The 18603-nt window shown below is 42.7% G+C and overlaps 2 protein-coding genes across 32 annotated transcripts in view; one reads left to right on the top strand and one right to left on the bottom strand.

Moving 5' to 3' along the window:
• Positions 1–367, bottom strand: part of LOC110504941 (adhesion G protein-coupled receptor G4-like) — a 13650-nt gene extending 13283 nt beyond the window's left edge. The window contains exons 1-2 of the mRNA XM_090219279.1: positions 289–367; positions 1–76 (exon numbers count right to left, since the gene is read on the bottom strand). The exon at positions 1–76 is cut by the window's left edge and continues 551 nt beyond it. Of these exons, the coding sequence (XP_090075405.1) occupies positions 1–76; positions 289–364 (152 nt within the window). The 5' untranslated portion in view covers positions 365–367. The remainder of the gene's footprint in view (positions 77–288) is intronic.
• A 12554-nt stretch (positions 368–12921) lies between these two features.
• The window catches only part of LOC110504938 (uncharacterized), a 50873-nt gene continuing 45191 nt past the window's right edge, over positions 12922–18603 (top strand). For 22 of the 31 annotated variants that reach the window (XM_021583831.3, XM_021583830.3, XM_090219608.1 and 19 more), the window contains exon 1: positions 13395–13493. In XM_021583831.3, the coding sequence (XP_021439506.3) occupies positions 13448–13493 (46 nt within the window). In that variant the 5' untranslated portion in view covers positions 13395–13447. Of the gene's footprint in view, positions 13039–13384; positions 13494–18603 lie in introns of those variants that run through there. The other 9 variants (XM_090219614.1, XM_090219612.1, XM_090219611.1 and 6 more) reach the window with 3 other exon arrangements.

Below are 18603 nucleotides of genomic sequence, written 5' to 3'. Positions count from 1 at the left end.
TCCTTACCCAGCTGCCACACACATGGACGGCCCAAGAACACCGCCTTCTTACCCCACAGACTGGGGCTCTGGGAGCCTGGCACAAACACAGAACCAACGTCACACACTGACATTAGACATTTTGGGGACAATTGGACAAAACCTCCTCTAGTGGAGTTCAGTCTTCAGCCATAAAGCATTCTATTGACACTACTTTTACACTAGCGTTTATACAATTGCTTCATAATCACTTCATTAAATATTTGTATATGACCAATACAATTTGATTTGATTTATTTATGTCCATACCGGAATATGGAAGACAGGTGGTTGCCAGTACCCACAAACACACGGTTATGAAACAGGGCCTCCTGGCAGAATCCATCACCAGTCTAAAACAAAAAATGAATATCTCTCCATGTAAATATCATGTCAGAAAGGGGGAACAATGAACTCTATCTGCAAATAGAACCGTTATCAGACAACAGTACAATATGCAGTACCAGTCAAAAGTTTGGACACACCTACTCATTCAAGGGTTTTTCTTTATTTGAACCTTTTTCTACATTGTAGAATAATTGTGAAGACATCAAAACTATGAAATGGAATCATGTAGTAACCAAAAAAGTGTTAAACACATCAAAATATATTTGATATTTTATATTCTTCAATGTAGCCACCCTTTGCCTTGATAACAGCTTTGCACACTCTTGGCGTTCTCTCAACCAGCTTCACCTGGAACGCTTTTCCAACAGTCTTGAAGGAGTTCCCACATGTGCTGAGCACTTGTCGGCTGCTTTTCCTTCACTCTATGGTCCAACTCATCCCAAACCATCTCAATTGGGTTGAGGTTGGGTGATTGTGGTGGCCAGGTCATCTGATGCAGCACTCCATCACTCCCCTTCTTGGTCAAATAGCCCTTTCGTCCTTCATTCTTCACGGTGGGAACCACAAATGCAGAGATCATCCATTCACCTACTCTGTGTCTCTCAAAGACATGGCGGTTGGAACCAAAATCTGAAAGTTGGACTCATCAGACCAAAAGATAGATTTCCACCGGTCTAATGTCCATTGGTCGTTTTTCTTGGCCCAAGCAAGACTCTTCTTCTTATTGGTGTCCTTTAATAGTGGTTTCTTTGCAGCAATTCGACCATGAAGGCCTGATTCACACGGTCTCCTCTGAACAGTTGATGTTGAGATGTGTCTGTTACTTGAACTCTGTGAAGCATTTATTTCGGCTGCAATCTGAGGTGCAGTTAACTTTAATTAACGTATCCTCTGCAGCAGAGGTAACTCTGTGTCTTCCTTTCCTGTGGTGGTCCTCATGAGAACCAGTTCCATCATAGCGCTTGATGTTTTTTGCGACTGCACTTGAAGAAACTTTCAAACTTCATGAAATTTTCCAGATTGACTGACCTTCATGTCTTTATTCATTTTTTTATTGACCCCTCTTCGGAGGACAAATATCTTAAATTGTTTTACATCTTTTTTGCAACATATATATTGCTTATTTGAGATGTTCTTGCCATACTATGGACTTGGTATTTTACCAAATAGGGCTATCTTCTGTATACCACCCTTACCTTGTGATTGGTTCAAATGAATTAAGAAGGAAATAAATTCCACAAATGTACTTTTAACGAGGCACACCTGTTAATTGAAATGCATACCAGGTGACTATCTTTTTTGGTCACTACATGATTCCTTTTGTGTTATTTCACAGTTTTGATGTCTTTACTATTAATCTACAATGTAGAAAAATGGTAAATGGTAAAAAAAAAAATTAAAAAATTAAGAAAAACCCTGGAATGAGAAGGTGTGTCCAAACTTGACTGGTACTGTACATGCAAACAAAACTATGACTTACCTGTGTCATCCCCCAGTCCAAAAAGCAATGTCCTTCGCCAGATAAAACAAGCAAATTAGAATTGAATAAACTGTCTCTTACATGTCTATAACACCAAATGGAAGGTTAAGAGAAAAGGTTGACCTCCTGGGATAATAGTCTTTGTTGAATGAGGGAGACTACAATGTCTTCCTCTTTAAGAAGACCTCCACGCCCTCTCCTTTTGTATCCTGGCTTACTTATTAATCAGACACAGAGCAATAAACATAACTAAGGCAACAGAGGGCAGATTGACCATGATATCTACAACTTTGGTTCTTCAAATATGGAAATAGGTATATACAACTTCTACCCAATTTAGAATTCTACTAAATGTATGTGAAAGGCTTTGGGTGAATGGTTTAGGATGATTTACTTGGTCCTGTCACTATATTCTGACTATAACACATGTTCCTGTTGATTGGTATGGAGCTAACAGACAGACATGTCCAGAGAATCAGTAAGGAGTGTTGGGAAACTGACTGATGCCTTGACATCTTACACAATGTGTGTTTCTAATCCTGGGTGCTGATTGGTTAAAACCGCATTCCAGACGGTGTCTATTCCACAAGTTACCACCTGCTAAACCTATGACCTTAAAATGCCTATTTACTCTGTTCCATCTGACTGCGCAATCCACTGTCTCATCAACTCAGCCAGGCAATTGATATACTAGATATACATTGTAAAAAGCATCTAGACATTATCTACCATTTCTTTTAGATTAGCATTTGGTTGTCAACAGCAGAGATTTGTAATAACATTGCTCTCTGTATCGCTGAAATTGGCAGCATTGCTTCAGTATTGAAATTTGATCTCCGCTAGCATGTCGTGGTACACACCTTCCACGTCCATCATTATTCTCCATAGAACGCAAAGCCTCTTGTTGATCATCCCTTATGTAATGTACAATACGTCTGCGTTTATCCCTTACTTATCTAGTCACTTTGCCCTACTATAACTAAATACAGTGCCTTCAGAAAGTATTCAGACCCCTTGACTTTTTCCACATTTTGTTACGTTACAGCCTTTTTCTAAAATGGATCAAATAAAAACAAATCTTCAGCAATCTACACACACAAAAATGTTTTTTTAGAAATATTTGCAAATGTATTAAAAATACCTTATTTCAACAAGTATTCAGTCCCTTTGCTATGAGACTCAAAATCAAAGTCAGGTGCATCCTGTTTCCATTGATCATCCTTGAGATGTTTCTACAACTTGATTGGAGTCCACCTGTGGTAAATTCAATTGATTGGACATGATTTGGAATGGCCCACACCTGTCTATATAAGGCCCCACAGTTGACAGTGCATGTCAGAGCAAAAACTAAACCATGAGGTCGAAGGAACTGTCCATAGAGCTTCGAGATAGGATTGTGTCGAGGCACAGATTTGGGGAAGGGTACCAAAATATTTCTGCAGCATTGAAGGTCCCCTCGAGCACAGAGGCCTCCATCATTCTTAAATGGAAGAGGTTTGGAATCACCAAGACTCTAACTAGAGCTGGCTGCCCGGCCAAACTGAGTATTTGGGGGAGAAGGACCTTGGTTTGGGAGGTGACCAAGAACCCGATGGTCACTGTGACAGAGCTACAGAGGTTCTCTGTGGAGATGGGAGAACCTTCCAGACGGACAACCATCTCAGCAGCACTCAACCAATCAGGCCTTTTATGGTAGAGTGGCCAGACGGAAGCCACTCCTCAGTAAAAGGCACATGACAGCCTGCTAAGTGTTTACCAAAAGGCACCTAAAGGACTCTCAGACCATAAGAACAAGATTCTCTGGTCTGATGAAACATGAATGCCAAGCCTTATGTGTGGAGGAAACCTGGCACCATCCCTACGGTGAAGCATGGTGGTGGCAGAATCATGCTGTGGGGATGTTTTTCAGCGGCAAGGACTGGGCGACTAGTCAATATCGAGGCATGGGTGAACGGAGCAAAGTACAGAGAGATCCTTGATGGAAACCTGCTCCTAAGCTCTCAGGACCTCAGACTGGGGGAAAGGTTCACCTTCCAACAGGACAACAACCCTAAGCATACAGCCAAGACAACACAGGAGTCAAATTTTATTTGTCACATGCTGTCACGTTCGTTGAATGGAGGAGACCAAGGTGCAGCGTGATGTGAATACATTCTTCTTATTTAATGAAACGAAGAACACTTAAACTTACAAAACAACAAAACAAACGTGAAGCTATGTATGATAAATGCAGACACAAGCACCTGACACATAGACAATAACCCACAGATAACCTAAGGAATATGGCTGGTAAATAAATATGTTTCCCAATCAGAGACAACAGAGAAAAAAGATAAACTGCTGCCTAATTGAGAACCAATCTAGGCAACCATAGACATACATAACACTTAGACTAGTAAACACCCCCATAAACATACAAAACCCCTAGACAAGACAAAAACACAAATCACTCCTCACACCCTGACTTAACCAAAATAATAAAGAAAACAAAGAATACTAAGGTCAGGGCGTGACACATGCGCCGAATACAACAGGTGAAATGCTTACTTACAAGCCCTTGACCAACAATGCAGTTTTAAGGAAAATACATAAAAAATAAGAAATAAAGTAACAAATAATTAAAGAGCAGCAGTATAAAGCAATAGTGAGGCTATATACAAGGGATATCGGTACACAGTCAATGTTCGCTGGCACCGGTTAGTCAACGTAATTGAGCTAATATATAGGTTGAAGTCGGAAGTTTACACACACTTAGGTTGCAGTGATTAAAACTCGTTTTTCAACCACTCCACAATTTTTTTGTTAACAAACTATCGTTTTGGCAAGTCGTTTAGGACATCTACTTTGTGCATGACACAAGTCATTTTTCCAACAATTGTTTACAGACAGATTATTTCACTTACAATTCACTGTATCACAATTCCAGTGGGTCAGAAGTTTGCATACACTAAGTTGACTGTGCCTTTAAACAGCTTGGAAAATTCCAGAAAATTATGTCATGGCTTTAGAAGCTTCTGATAGGCCAATTGACATAATTTGAGTCAATTGGAGGTGTACCTGTGGATGTATTTCAAGGCCTACCTTCAAACTCAATGCCTCTTAGCTTGACATCATGGGAAAGTCAAAAGAAATCAACCAAGATCTCAGAAAAAAATGGTAGACCTCCACAAGTCTGGTTCATCCTTGGGAGCAATTTCCAAATGCCTGAAGGTACCACGTTCATCTGTAGAAACAATAGTACGCAAGTATAAACACCATGGGACCACACAGCTGTCATACCTCTCAGGAAGGAGACGTGTTCTGTCTCCTAGAGATGAACTTACTTTGGTGTGAAAAGTGCAAATCAATCCCAGAACAACAGCAAAGGATCTTGTGAAGATGCTAGAGGAAACAGGTACAAAACTATCTATATCCACAGTAAAACGAGTCCTATATTGACATAACCTGAAAGGCCTCTCAGCAAGGATGAAGCCACTGCTCCAAAACCGCCATTAAAAAGCCAGACTACGGTTTGCAACTGCACATGGGGACAAAGATAATACTTTTTGGAGAAATGTCCTTTGGTCTGATGAAACAAACATAGAACTGTTTGGCCATAATGACCATCGTTATGTTTGGAGGAAAAAGGGGGAGGCTTGCAAGCCGAAGAACACCATTTCAACCGTGAAGCACGGGGGTGCAGCATCATGTTGTGGGGGTGCTTTGCTGCAGGAGGGACTTGTGCACTTCACAAAATAGATGGCATCATGAGGGAGGAGAATTATGTGGATATATTGAAGCAGCATCTCAAGACATCAGTCAAGAAGTCAGTCAGTTAAAGCTTGACCCCAAGCATACTTCCAAAGTTGAGGCAAAATGGCTTAAGGACAACAAATTCAAGGTATTGGAGCGGCCATCACAAAGCCCTGACCTCAATCCCATAGAGAATTTGTGGGCAGAACTGAAAAAGCTTGTGCGAGCAAGGAGGCCTACAAACCTGACTCCGTTACACCAGCTCTGTCAGGAGGAATGGTCCAAAATTCACCCAACTTATTGTGGGAAGTTTGTGGAAGGCTACCCGACACGTTTGACCCAAGTTAAACCATTTAAACGCAATGCTACTAAATACCAATTGATTGTATGTAAACTTCCGACCCACTTGGAATGTGATGAAAGAAATAAAAGCTGAAATAAATCATTCTCTCTACTATTATTCTGACATTTCTCATTCTTAAAATAAAGTGGTGATCCTAACTGACCTAAGACAGGGAATGTTTACTAGGATTAAATGTGAGTTATTGTGAAAAACTGAGTTTAAATGTATTTGGCTAAGGTGTATGTAAACTTCCGATTTCAACTGTACATGTGGGTAGAATTATTAAAGTCACTTATGCATAGATAATAACAGAGAGTAGCAGCAGCGTAAAGGGGGGGGGGGGTCAATGCAAATAGTCTGGGTAGTCATTTGACTAGATGTTCAGGAGTCTTATGGCTTTGGGGTAGAAGCTGTTTAGAAGCCTCTTGTACCTAGACGTGGCGCTCCGGTACCGCTTGCCGTGTGGTAGCAGAGAGATCAGTCTATGACTAGGGTGGCTGGAGTCTTTGACCATTTTAAGGGCCTTCCTCTGACACCGCCTGGTATAGAGGTCCCATATGGCAGGAAGCTTGGGCCCCAGTGATGTACTCTGTAGTGGCTTTAGGTCGGAGGCCGAGCAGTTGCCATACCAGGCAGTGACACGACCAGTGGGACCCATAAGGTTTGAGTGAGAACACACTGGGAATAAGCATACGGGGAATTTAGCATGATTATTGTTGTTCTTTTTAATACTGGCTCTTCTTCTTCTTTGGTGTTTATGGTAGTGTGCAGACCAACGTTAAGGTGCATTAATGCCACCTACCTGGCATAAGTCTGATAGAGACTGGACTTTGGATATAACCGAAATTCTGAAATCAAATCAATATTGGCTTCAATGTAATTCATTATGAATTCACCTGTCATTGACAGAAAGTTTGTGACATTTTGTCAAAAACACGAGTTGAAATCCCTAAAGCAGGGGTATTCAACACTTTCCTGTCTTCCACATTTAGCAGCCAAGACTGCAGGACCACGGAGGGTCTGTCTATGGAGGCCAGTGTTTCTGCATCTCTGCTGTGTTGTGGAGGCATTTCACCGTAGAGTTATGCCAATGAATGGTTTGTGTGTGTTGTGTTTCTCCACAGGCATCTTGTCTGCTGGCACTGTCTGAGTTCAGCTATAATGAGACACAGTTTCTGCACTTTAATGGCAGTTATGTGGTCTGTCCTGTCTGTGGACCTGAAAACAGACGTAACAAATAGAGTTACTGTGTCTGTCTGTCTGTCTGTCTGTCTGTCCTGTCTGTGGACCTGAAAACAGACGTAACAAATAGAGTTACTGTGTCTGTCTGTCCTGTCTGTCTGTCTGTCTGTCTGTCTGTCTGTCTGTCTGTCTGTCTGTCTGTCTGTCTGCCTGCCTGCCTGCCTGCCTGCCTGCCTGCCTGCCTGCCTGTCTGTCTGTCTGTCTGTCTGCCTGCCTGTCTGTCTGTCTGTCTGTCTGTCTGTCTGTCTGTCTGTCTGTGGACCTGATAACAGACATAACAAATAGAGTTTGTCTGTCTGTCTGTCCTGTCTGTCTGTCTGTCTGTCTGTCTGTCTGTCTGTGGACCTGATAACAGACATAACAAATAGAGTTACTCTGTCTGTCTGTCTGTCTGTCTGTCTGTCTGTCTGTCTGTCTGTCTGTCTGTCTGTCTGTCTGTCTGTCTGTCTGTCTGTCTGTCTGTCTGTCTGTCTGTCTGTCTGTCTGTCTGTCTGTCGACCTGATAACAGACATAACAACTAGAGTTTGTCTGTCTGTCCTGTCTGTCCTGTCCTGTCCTGTCTGTCAGTCTGTCTGTCTGTGGACCTGATAACAGACATAACAAATAGAGTTACTCTGTCTGTCTGTCTGTCTGTCTGTCTGTTAACCTGTCCCTGACTCTACACATGTGCTTACTGTCCCAGCACTGTGGCTATGGGGATGGGGAGAGGGGGCTGCTGTGTGCCGTGTGCTGAGGGGCAGTTCAGTGTCTAGACTGGGTTAGCCTCCTGCTGGCAGTGCATTCAGTGTATTCTGCTAAACCGCCAGGAGAGTGCAGCGTGCTCACCCACCAACAATGCCCAGTGTGACAACTTCCTCCCAGGGTTCAATATCTATAGGGGGCTGGTGGCACCTTAATTGGGGAGGACGGGCTCATAGTAATGTCAGGAACCGAATAAATGGAATGGGTTCGAACACATCAAACGTATAGTTTTTTATTCCAATAACTTAAAGATAACCGAAGCCACTGTAATCTTAGAGGGCAGTAATGAAACAGGATCGGTCATGATCATCCCCATAGGCCTTGCTGCGTACATCATCATGTGTGGTGTTTATGTGTTGGGTTTTTGTGTGGTGTTTATGTATGGTGTTTATGTGTGGTGTTTATGTGTGGTGTTATAAGCTCCTGATGTGGATCTGTCGTGGACCTGTTGTGCATGCCCTCACAGCAGGCAAGGTCAACAGCCAGCCAACCAATTAATGCTGTTTAGCAAACAACTACAACATCACCGTAAGCTTTCCACTGGTAGATCCTGTTGATTTTCAAACTATTCTTCTCAGAGTGAGAATTAGTCAACAGAATTTAATTTCATCAGAATTGGCCATCACTATTTCCAGAAGTTCCAAAGTGTAACGATCTGGGTGTAGTGGGTGCGAAGTCAGGCGCAGGAAGCAGAGAGTTCAGGGTAGTGCTATTTAATGCACAAACGGTGAACATAAGCCACCCCACAAAACACAGGGCGCACACAAAACAAATGCCCCAAACACGGGGACTTATACAGTCTAGCAAAAAGCCCAAGAAATGGGAAACACGTAAACCTCAAACGTGCACACTAGTCACACAAACAATCCCGCACAAAGAACAGGCGGGCCTACTGGTTAACATAGCCCGACTAATCAGCCTAAAGACAAAACAGGTGAAACCAATAAACAGAAAGGGGGAAAAGGATCAGTGGCAGCTAGTAGGCCGGTGACGACGACCGCCGAGAGCCACCCGAACAGGAAGGGGAGCCACCTTCGGTAGGAGTCGTGACACAAAGGAGTTACAGAGAACACTGAGTACATGACATTGTAAAACAAGTTGTGTAGATGAGGGGTATGTGTGTATTGTTGAGCTACAGTAGTGACACTGGATACGGTTCATGTCTCCATGGCTCTTATTGGTTCAATGACTTCCACATCGACCTTTCTACTACTTCTGTTGCTCTGGGCCCTTCTGCTGTTCATTGAAAGATTCAGTGTTTTTTGCCTTTACTGAAAAGAGAACACTTGTACCCCCTCAGAGAAACAACCAGTACCCCCCCAGAGAGACCACCAGTATCCCCTCAGTGAGACCACCAGTATCCCCTCAGAGTCCACCAGTACACCCCTCAGAGAGTCCACCAGTATCCCCTCAGTGAGAACACCAGTATCCCATCAGTGAGACCCCCACTATCCCCTCAGAGAGTCCACCAGTATCCTCTCAGTGAGACCACCAGTACCCCCACCAGTACCCCCTTAGTGAGACCACCAGTACCCCCTTAGTGAGACCACCAGTATCCTCTCAGTGAGACCACCAGTACCCCCTTAGTGAGACCACCAGTATCCCCTCAGAGAGTCCACCAGTATCCACCCAGAGAGTCCACCAGTATCCTCTCAGAGAGACCACCAGTACCTCCTTAGTGAGACCACCAGTATCCCCTCAGAGAGACCACCAGTATGGGAGAGAGAGAGAGAGAGAGTTTTGCCCTGTTCAAATAATACACTACTGTGGCCCATTAAATGCTGTTACATAATCAATTAATGTCCTTGGATTTTTACATGAACATTCAACCAACTGTATGTTTTCAAAAACTGAAATCAGGTTTTCTGTGTCAAACTGTTTTCAACTCTCTATCACTGCGCTGACACCAATATTTAAGTTTTTATTTAATTTTTTATTTTACCTTTATTTAACCAGGCAAGTCAGTTAAGAACAAATTCTTATTTTCAATGACGGCCTGGGAACAGTGGGTTAACTGCCTGTTCAGGGGCAGAACGACAGATTTGTACCTTGTCAGCTCGGGGGTTTGAACTCGCAACCTTCCGGTTACTAGTCCAACGCTCTAACCACTAGGCTACCCTGCCGCCCCGGTAAGTAATTGACTGACACTGAACTCTTCTCTTCTTGTCTTCTTGTTGGTCCAGGTGAAGAGGCTGGGCTATTCCCTGGGTTTCTCCCCTGAGGTCCTTTCTAACCGCCATGGGTTCCATGATCTGTTCCAGTACCTACACCCTACTGTCCTAAGCCGCCGCCCTCCTGCCCTGCCTTGATATTGTTGCTAGGATACATTGCGCTCTGGTGGCCACTCACACGGTGACGTCCAGGCCCTAGGGACATGTTGCCATGACTCCAAGCAATCCAAGCTCAACTTGGCCTTTGTGACATATACACTCTCCTACATATTTATTTGTACAGTGAAGCTAAAATGTTTTATTTGTCTCTATATTGCATTATTTTGGATTTGAGATCAAATGTGTCATATGAGGCGACAGTACTTAATGTCACCTTTTATTTGAGGGTATTTTCATACAAAACTATTTTACCATTAAGAAATGAAATCACATAATGTATCTTGTCCCCCCATTTGAAGTATTTGGACGAACTCACTTATATGTGTATTAAAGTAGTCAACAGTTTAGTATTTGGTTTCATATTCCGATATATCAGCAAAATTATACTCCCAGAAATATGACCCTCCCCTGTTATTGGTTATGGTGAGAGGTTAGCATGTCTTGGGGGTATGATGATTGTGTGTCTAACTTCCTCACTCATCAATATCATTCCCGATTCATTCAGGATTATCTGTAATCATGGTAGCATCCACATTAATGTAGAAGTAGTCAAAAGTTTAGTATTTGGTCTTGACTACATCAAGCTTGTGAATCTACACACATTTTGGATGCATTTGCAGTTTGTTTTGATTGTTGCAAACTATGCTGTGCCCAGTAGAAATGCCATTTTGGACTCACTTTACGGAGAATCCTGAATGAATTGTGAATAATATTGTTTGAGAAAGTTACAGATGCACCAATATCATATACCCAAGACATGCTAACCTCTCACCATTATTATAACAGAGGAGGTTAGCATTTTATATCATACCTCCAAGACATGCTAACCTCTCACCATTACAATAACAGAGGAGGTTAGCATTTTATATCATACCCCCAAGACATGCTAACCTCTCACCATTACAATAATAGAGGATGTTAGCATTTTATATCATACCTCCAAGACATGCTAACCTCTCACCATTACAATAACAGGGGATGTTAGCATTTTGTATCATACCCCCAATACATGCTAACCTCTCACCATTACAATAACAGGGGATGTTAGCATTTTTGGGGGAGGGGGTGGGGTATGATCTTTGAGCCTCTGTAACTTTCTCAAACCTTCATATTTACTCAATATTTACTATTGATTCATGATAATCGGTAATCATGGTAGCATCCACATTAATGTAGAAGTGTTCAGAAACGTATTCACTCCTTATTTACAATAAAAGTGACTCCAAAATGACACTACATTATTTACCATTAATTTCTGTTGGCCAACATAATCTGAAACACAACCAAAACAAACTGCAAGTGCTTCTAACAAGCTTGTAGAGTCACACGCTTTATGTAGTCATTGCGTGCTAGGAATATGGGACTAAATATAAACATTTTGACTACTAATGAGTGAATTTGTCCAAATACTTATGACACCTTCAATTGGGGGGACTAAATACAGCACAGAAAGTGGTTTCATTTCTAAACGGTAGAACAGATATGTATGAATGAAAATATCCTCAAATAAAAGGTGACATTCTGTACTGTTGCCTCATACAGTATGAACCAGTTTAACTCAATTCCAAAATGCTGGAGTGTAGAGCCAAATTAAACGCTTTAGCTTCACTGTACAAATAAATACGTAGGGGAGTGTACTGTATGTAGCACTATGACCAGAATCCTCATCATGGTATGCCACACCATGGGAAAGGGACACCAGTATAGTGTAGAGTTTGACATGAGACTCCTGGATAATGTTCTAGTTCTGCAACGTATTGTTAGACAGTGGGGCTACCAGCTTGTTATATGATATCCAATTATGTCAATGTTCCTTTAGTAAAACAACTCAAAGGGAAAGGGAGCGGAACTTGACCGTTTGAAACTAGATTTTTTTTTTCTTTTTTTGGGGGGGGGGGGGGGGGGGGCTAGAAACTGCAATTGCTTGTTCACAGTGGGTTAAATCAATCCATTCAATGTATAGCCATTATATATATGTAATACCCTTGAACTATTTTCTGTTGCATAAGACATAATGGTATCATTTGTCTGCATACTGTAAGGTGTGAATAGTCAGCATTGTAATGTGACCTAGATTACTTTTTCATCTGAGTCACAGGATGCAACGCACAGAGACTTGGCAATGAGGCCCTTTATCTACCTCCCCAGAGTCAGATGAACTTGTTGATAACATTTGTATGTCTCTGTGTCCAGTATGAAGGAAGTAAGAGGTAGTTTCGCGAGCCAATGCTAACTATCTTTAGTGCAATGACTGGAAGTCTATGGGTATCTGCTAGCATGCTTTTCAATGCGAAGCTAACTCTAATTTCCTTCATACTGGACACAGAGACATACAAATACTATCCACAAGTTAATCTGACTCTGGGGAAGTAAACAAAGGGCCTCATTGCCAAAATCTTGAAGCATCCCTTTAACCATGTGTATGGGAAGGCTATTTGCCTATGATGAATACCAGTATAGGGTTTATGGTATCTCACTGCTATACCGGACCAACCTCTCACTAACACTTCCATTATATGTGATGGTTGTTAGTGTTAAATAACCTCTTCTGTATTGTTCAGTGCAGTATAACTGAACCCACAATGCATTTTTGTTTACCCTGTTTTCCATGTAAAATGAATGAGGGCCCCGCTGGCTAAGGCATGTGAGATGGGGTAGGACAGAAGCGTTAGTGTTGGATGAAAATAGACAGAACAGAGCACAGGGAGGATGTGGTGTTTTCTTTATTTGTAGGGGTTGGTTCACTACTGCTGCAAAGCAGTTCCTCCTGAAACTCCTTAGACTCTTCAACTCTTTCCATAAGGTAAGTCCTCAAGGAAGCCAATGCCTTGACTTCTCTAAACTGCTTCTCTAATGTAATGTTATGACAGAGACAGAACAATATGATTGACACAAATGCATCTCTAACTTTTATAGTGCATCTGACAAAGTTTAGCTTTTATGTTCTGACATAAATATTACTTCCTGTTTGAGTTCTAATTAATTGTATTCCCACTATCATTCCCTGGGTGGTTTGATTACACTTTATATTAAACATGGCAAACTTTGATAAGCAGCTGTTGCCTTCTCACAACCATAGATTTTCACGCTAGGTGGCGCTATTGCCTATCGATGGCCCGTTCCCTACTTTTACTTGGATGTCCACGTAACCGCGTACGTATTATGCGCGCCTCTGTTGCCCCCAAAAAATTGAGAAGGAAAACTTCATAGAAATGGCGGAGGGTGCAACATCTCTGAAGGGTTTGCGAGCTCAAATGGGTAAGGAATACACTTAGCATAACTAATTATTGATGTGCCAATGTAGCTACTTAATGAAGTCGAATTTCCTCTACGTTGCTTGATAAGTGACCCCTCTACCGGTAACCTACTCATTTTGAACATGTTTTGTGGCTAGCAAGCTAACCTTATCCGCTGACAAAAGGAGTTGGAAGTCCGCAACTCTGATCCCCTCCGGCCAGTTTGAAAGCTAGCTGTACAACCTACTAAGCTATCTGCATGAACATCAACGTTTACCAGGTCATTTATTTTGCACTATATGTAACTAGTACAACGTTCCTATTGAATGTACTTATTGTAAAATCACATTAAAACCTACTCTAACTGAGCCATAGTAGCAGAACCAGAGAGCCAATCATTGTTGGATCCAAAATTAAATGTAATCACCGGTTGGAACGGATCTGCGTGCGCGCTGCAGAGGCGCCATAAATTGCTACCTAGCTAACGTTACACATCAAACTTGTTGAAATAGTTGCCTAATTAGCTAGCTAATTATTAACTAAATAATTAATTTGCCAATAAGCATAGTTTACTTAGCTAGCTGGGTAGCTAACTTATACAGTTAGTGTCATAACCGTGCCTATTTTCTGACTAGCTAATTTAACTAATAATACTAGCTACAGTAGCTACTTTATGGTCATCTTTGACATCTCCAAGTTCAAGCTAGGAGGTAACGTTAGCCGACGACTTGCTAGCCATTGTCTGCAAAGAAGCAAACCGTATTTTCTGGTTGGCTAGCTAGTTTAATCAGATTGACCCTGGAGAGGCTGCACGAAACTGTCGTGTAAAACTACACAAATTGTCTGTTGGTATGTTAAATGACGCTAGGCTAATTCTAAAACAGTGATGTGCAAGTAACGTTAGCTACGTAAGTATTGCAATTTTTTTGTGCCTGTCTTAATGCCCAGAAAGGACGTTTGTTGTGGTATTCCTGAGGGCTTTGAATGAGAGTATTCCCGTGGGCTTTGGATGTTGACAGGTTTTGACCTGGAACTGGGAGGTGATTGGTGGTTTCACATGGGATTTGAGAGGAAGTTATGGTGGTTTTTGTGTGTTGCATACCTAGCTAGCTAATTCCTCTCTAGAGACAAGTCACCAATGCAGTTTCCCCTCAATGCATGTGGCTCATTGGTATTCAAGCAGTGAAGAGAATCTGAAATTAAAACTATTTGTCTAAGCTTGTTGACATGTGACAGATTCCGTTGTCTTGGCAAGGTAGCTAGCTGCTACATTTATTTTATTTAACCTTTATTTAACCAGGCAATTCAGTTAAGAACAAATTCTTATTTTCAATGACGGCCTACTGGGGAACAGTGGGTTAACTGCCTTGTTCAGGGGCAGAACTACAGATTTTTACCTTGTCAGCTCGGGGATTCGATCTACATAACGATGTCTGACGTGGTTTTGCACTGAGTTCCACAGACACTGAACCAAAAGTCCACAAAGCTGCTCATGGGATGATGACTGTCCATTTACGGCTAGTTTTCTTGGATGCAGTCAGTGATAAAGGGTTGTTTTGTTTTGTGTATTTGGTTCCACTTTTTCACACTACAAAATTGCTGTATAAGCCAACACTTTTTCTGTCTTTAACATTAACAGAAGTTATTTTACATCGTAAGCTGGGCCTCTTCCTGAGTGGCAGCCAAATGCACAGATGTTTACTGTTTGTCTGCATCAGAAGGTCTGAATGCCCAGTTTGTTTTGTACTCAAACTGTTGGACTGGGCTGAAATGCTAGTGTTTCTTTCCGTCAACATACCAGGCGTGAAGGGGTGTTTCTGAAAGTAGGTCATATCTTTTCTTCATCCACTTTCTCATTCACTATTTTCACTCTGAAAGCTATATCCACTGAAATATGTGTCTTTGTGAAAGTATTTTCCAGAGATATTCAATCTTGCCTGTCAGTGAACTGCTGAGAAAGAGGGTGATGAGGGGAGTTTTGAAAAACCCAACCGCACTGTGTTCATAGACAGGAAGGGTAACAAAAGAATGGCTGGAATCCAGTACAGTGTTGAAACACACAAATACTTGGTTATCTACGCAAGATTGTGGGTTGTACCTACACTGTCATTATGAGTGCAGATCAGATGCCTGTGACTGGAACCTAGCAAGGCTATCTGAATCCTGGCTCTGCCTGGCCTGAAGAATCAAAAGCATGAAAAATATTTCTGAATTGTTCTGAGGGAACCGAAGGAGGACATTTTTTAGCCTTTTTTTGTTCGGAAGCTTGTAGCAATGAAAGAGAAACAACTAGTTAGGAGGAGTTCCTCTCATCCCTGTCTTCTATAGGAGGTTAACCCTGAGTTCAGAGGTCATGACATGCTACAGTTTGAGATTGCAGAGCCCCCGACAGTGACACGGTTTTGTTTCATGGCAGGCATTACAGCACAGAGAGAAACGAGCCCCAGGCAGGTCAACTCTTTTATCGGGTGAATAAGAGCTGATTCATGTGATACAGTAAAATATCATGGAAGTTGGATGTGCCCACTCCTATAATACATCAATAAAAAAGAAAGTAAAAGTGCAATATGTGCCATGTAAAAAAAGCTTGCTCAGCTTTTGCTCAGAACATGAGAACATATGAAAGCTGGTGCTTCCTTTTAACATGAGACTTCAATATTCCAAGGTAAGAGGTTTTAGGTTGTAGTTAATATAGAATTTATATGACTATTTCTCTCTGTACCATTTGTATTTCATATACCTTTGACTATTGGATGTTCTTATAGGCACTTTAGTATTGTCAGTGTAACAGTATAGCAGTATTGCAATGTCCGTACTGTGAGACGCTTAAGACAGGGCGGACAGCTGATCGTCCTCGCAGTGGCAGACCACTAGTAACATCTGCACAGGATTGGTATAGCCGAACATCACACCTGCGGGACAGGTACAGGATGGCAACAACTGCCCGAGTTGCACCAGGAACGCACAATCCCTCCAGTTCTCAGACTGTCCTCAATAGGCTGAGAGAGGCTGGACTGGGGGCTTGTAGGCCTGTTATAAGACAGGTCCTCACCAGACATCACCGGCAACAACATCACGTATGGTCACAAACCCACCGTCGCTGGACCAGACAGGACTGGCAAAAAGTGCTCTTCACTGACGAGTCGTGGTTTTATCTCACCATTGGTGATCAGATTTGCGGTTATCGTTGAAGGAATGAGCATTACACTGAGGCCTTTACTCTGGAGTGGGATTTCTGAGGTGGAGGGTCCATCATGGTCTGGGGCGGTGTGTCACAGCATCATCAGACTGAGCTTGTTGTCATTGCAGGCAATCTCAACCCTGTGCGTTACAGGGAAGACATCCTCCTCCCTCATGTGGTACCCTTCCTGCAGGCTCATCCTGACATGACCCTGCAGCATGACAATGCCACCAGCCAGGCTGCTCGTTCTGTGTGTGATTTCCTGCAAGACAGGAATGTCTGTGTTCTGCCATGGCCAGCGAAGAGCCCGGATCTCAATCCCATTGAGCATGTCTCGGACCTGTTGGATCGGAGGGTGTGGGCTAGGGCCATTCCCCCCAGAAATGTCTGGGAACTTGCAGGTGCCTTGGTGGAAGATTGGTGTAACATCTCACAGCAAGAACTGACAAATCTGGAGGAGATGCGCTGCGGTACTTCATGCAGCTGGTGGCCCCACCAGGTACTGACTGTTACTTTTGATTTTGACCCACCCTTTGTTCAGGGACACATTATTCCATTTCTGTTAGTCACATTTCTGTGGAACTTGTTCAGTTTTTGTCTGTTGTTGAATCTTGTTATGTTCATACAAATATTTACACATGTTAAGTTTGCTGAAAATAAATGCAGTTGACAGTGAGGACTTTTTTTTTTGTTGAGTTTAGATGCTTTGTATCAGTTGACTGTATAAGCATTGAGCCTAGGCCTATCCACTCCATTGTGCTTGTTGGCCTGCCATGAGTGATGCTGATGAAATGTGATGTGTGTTACACATCTGAGACAGTCCTTGTGTGAGCCCAACTCTGGTCAGGGCATTCTGTCATTAGCCAGTGAGAATGGAGCTCAACCTGCTGTCGTCAAGGTGTCTTCATCCCGGTGGCTCTGGAAATAGCCCCGGCTTACCTCTGAGTGAATGTGTCCCCAATAATCCTGGACAAGATCTGGTGTGTGTGTGTGCACCCTCATCGCAGCTGTGCCCGGTGAAGACTGTCATTATTAGACAGTGTGGACACATTCCCCTCCAGGCATCTGCAGTACTGCACTTCCTGCTTGCCAAGAAACACCCAACCATTGCTACTGCTGGGCCCCAGAAGGAATGAGAGGTCACTTCACTGACCCACTGAACTCACTATTGTCTCTGACTGATATTTGTGTGTGTGTTGAGTGGTGGATGGTTGTGTTAAGGGGGGGGGGGGGGGCTGTAGTTTCTTTGTGCCCTGTCTACTGACGAGTGGCTGGACTCTGCTTTATTTTTGGCTGACTGACACCTCAGTGCTCAATACCAATCTCACTGTGGCTTTGGACAGGAGGCACGAACGCAGCAGTCAGCATGTCTTCTTCAGCAGTGGCCCAATGTAAATTTATTGTGAATAGTATGTAATTTATGAACAAAAGGATTATATGCCTCATACTCTTTTATATTGGTGTTCATTACCCATAGTGCTTTGAAGTTAGACATTTCCTGTTTGAACACTGGTGGTTTTGTCCGGCTGTGAACAGAACTGCAGCTGCATGATGGTGCAGGCTGGCCTGCTTCCTGTTTATGACCAGTGCCTGCCCTGTCTGTGGAGCCATGATGAGTGTTCCAGGACAAGACAGGAGCCCCCTGATGAGTTGGATTTTACTGCCTCCCCTAACTGCTCTGCCTGTGGGATGTTTCCTAGCCTAGCTAGCCTAATCAATATAGCCAGTCTATTTACTATGTTGTGTGTGATTATAGAGTGCAAAGCTGTTGCAGTGCATACTGTACCCTAACTGCCTAATAGGATAAGTTGGGTACCACAGACTAATCAGTGAGGTGTTTCCCCCATCACAGCAATATAGTGCCGCTGTAGCTAGTAAGCTAAGGCTAATTAAAATGGCATGTCCTCTATGGTTTGATGAAGAAGAAAAAAAAAAGTAGGTTGTTTTTAAA

The sequence above is a fragment of the Oncorhynchus mykiss genome, chromosome 25, assembly GCF_057628025.1.
Source record: "Oncorhynchus mykiss isolate SJ-2025 chromosome 25, ASM5762802v1, whole genome shotgun sequence".
Lineage (NCBI taxonomy): Eukaryota > Metazoa > Chordata > Actinopteri > Salmoniformes > Salmonidae > Oncorhynchus > Oncorhynchus mykiss.
The sequence above is the reverse complement of the archived record's forward strand: the minus strand, read 5'-3'. Positions and strand labels throughout refer to the sequence as shown.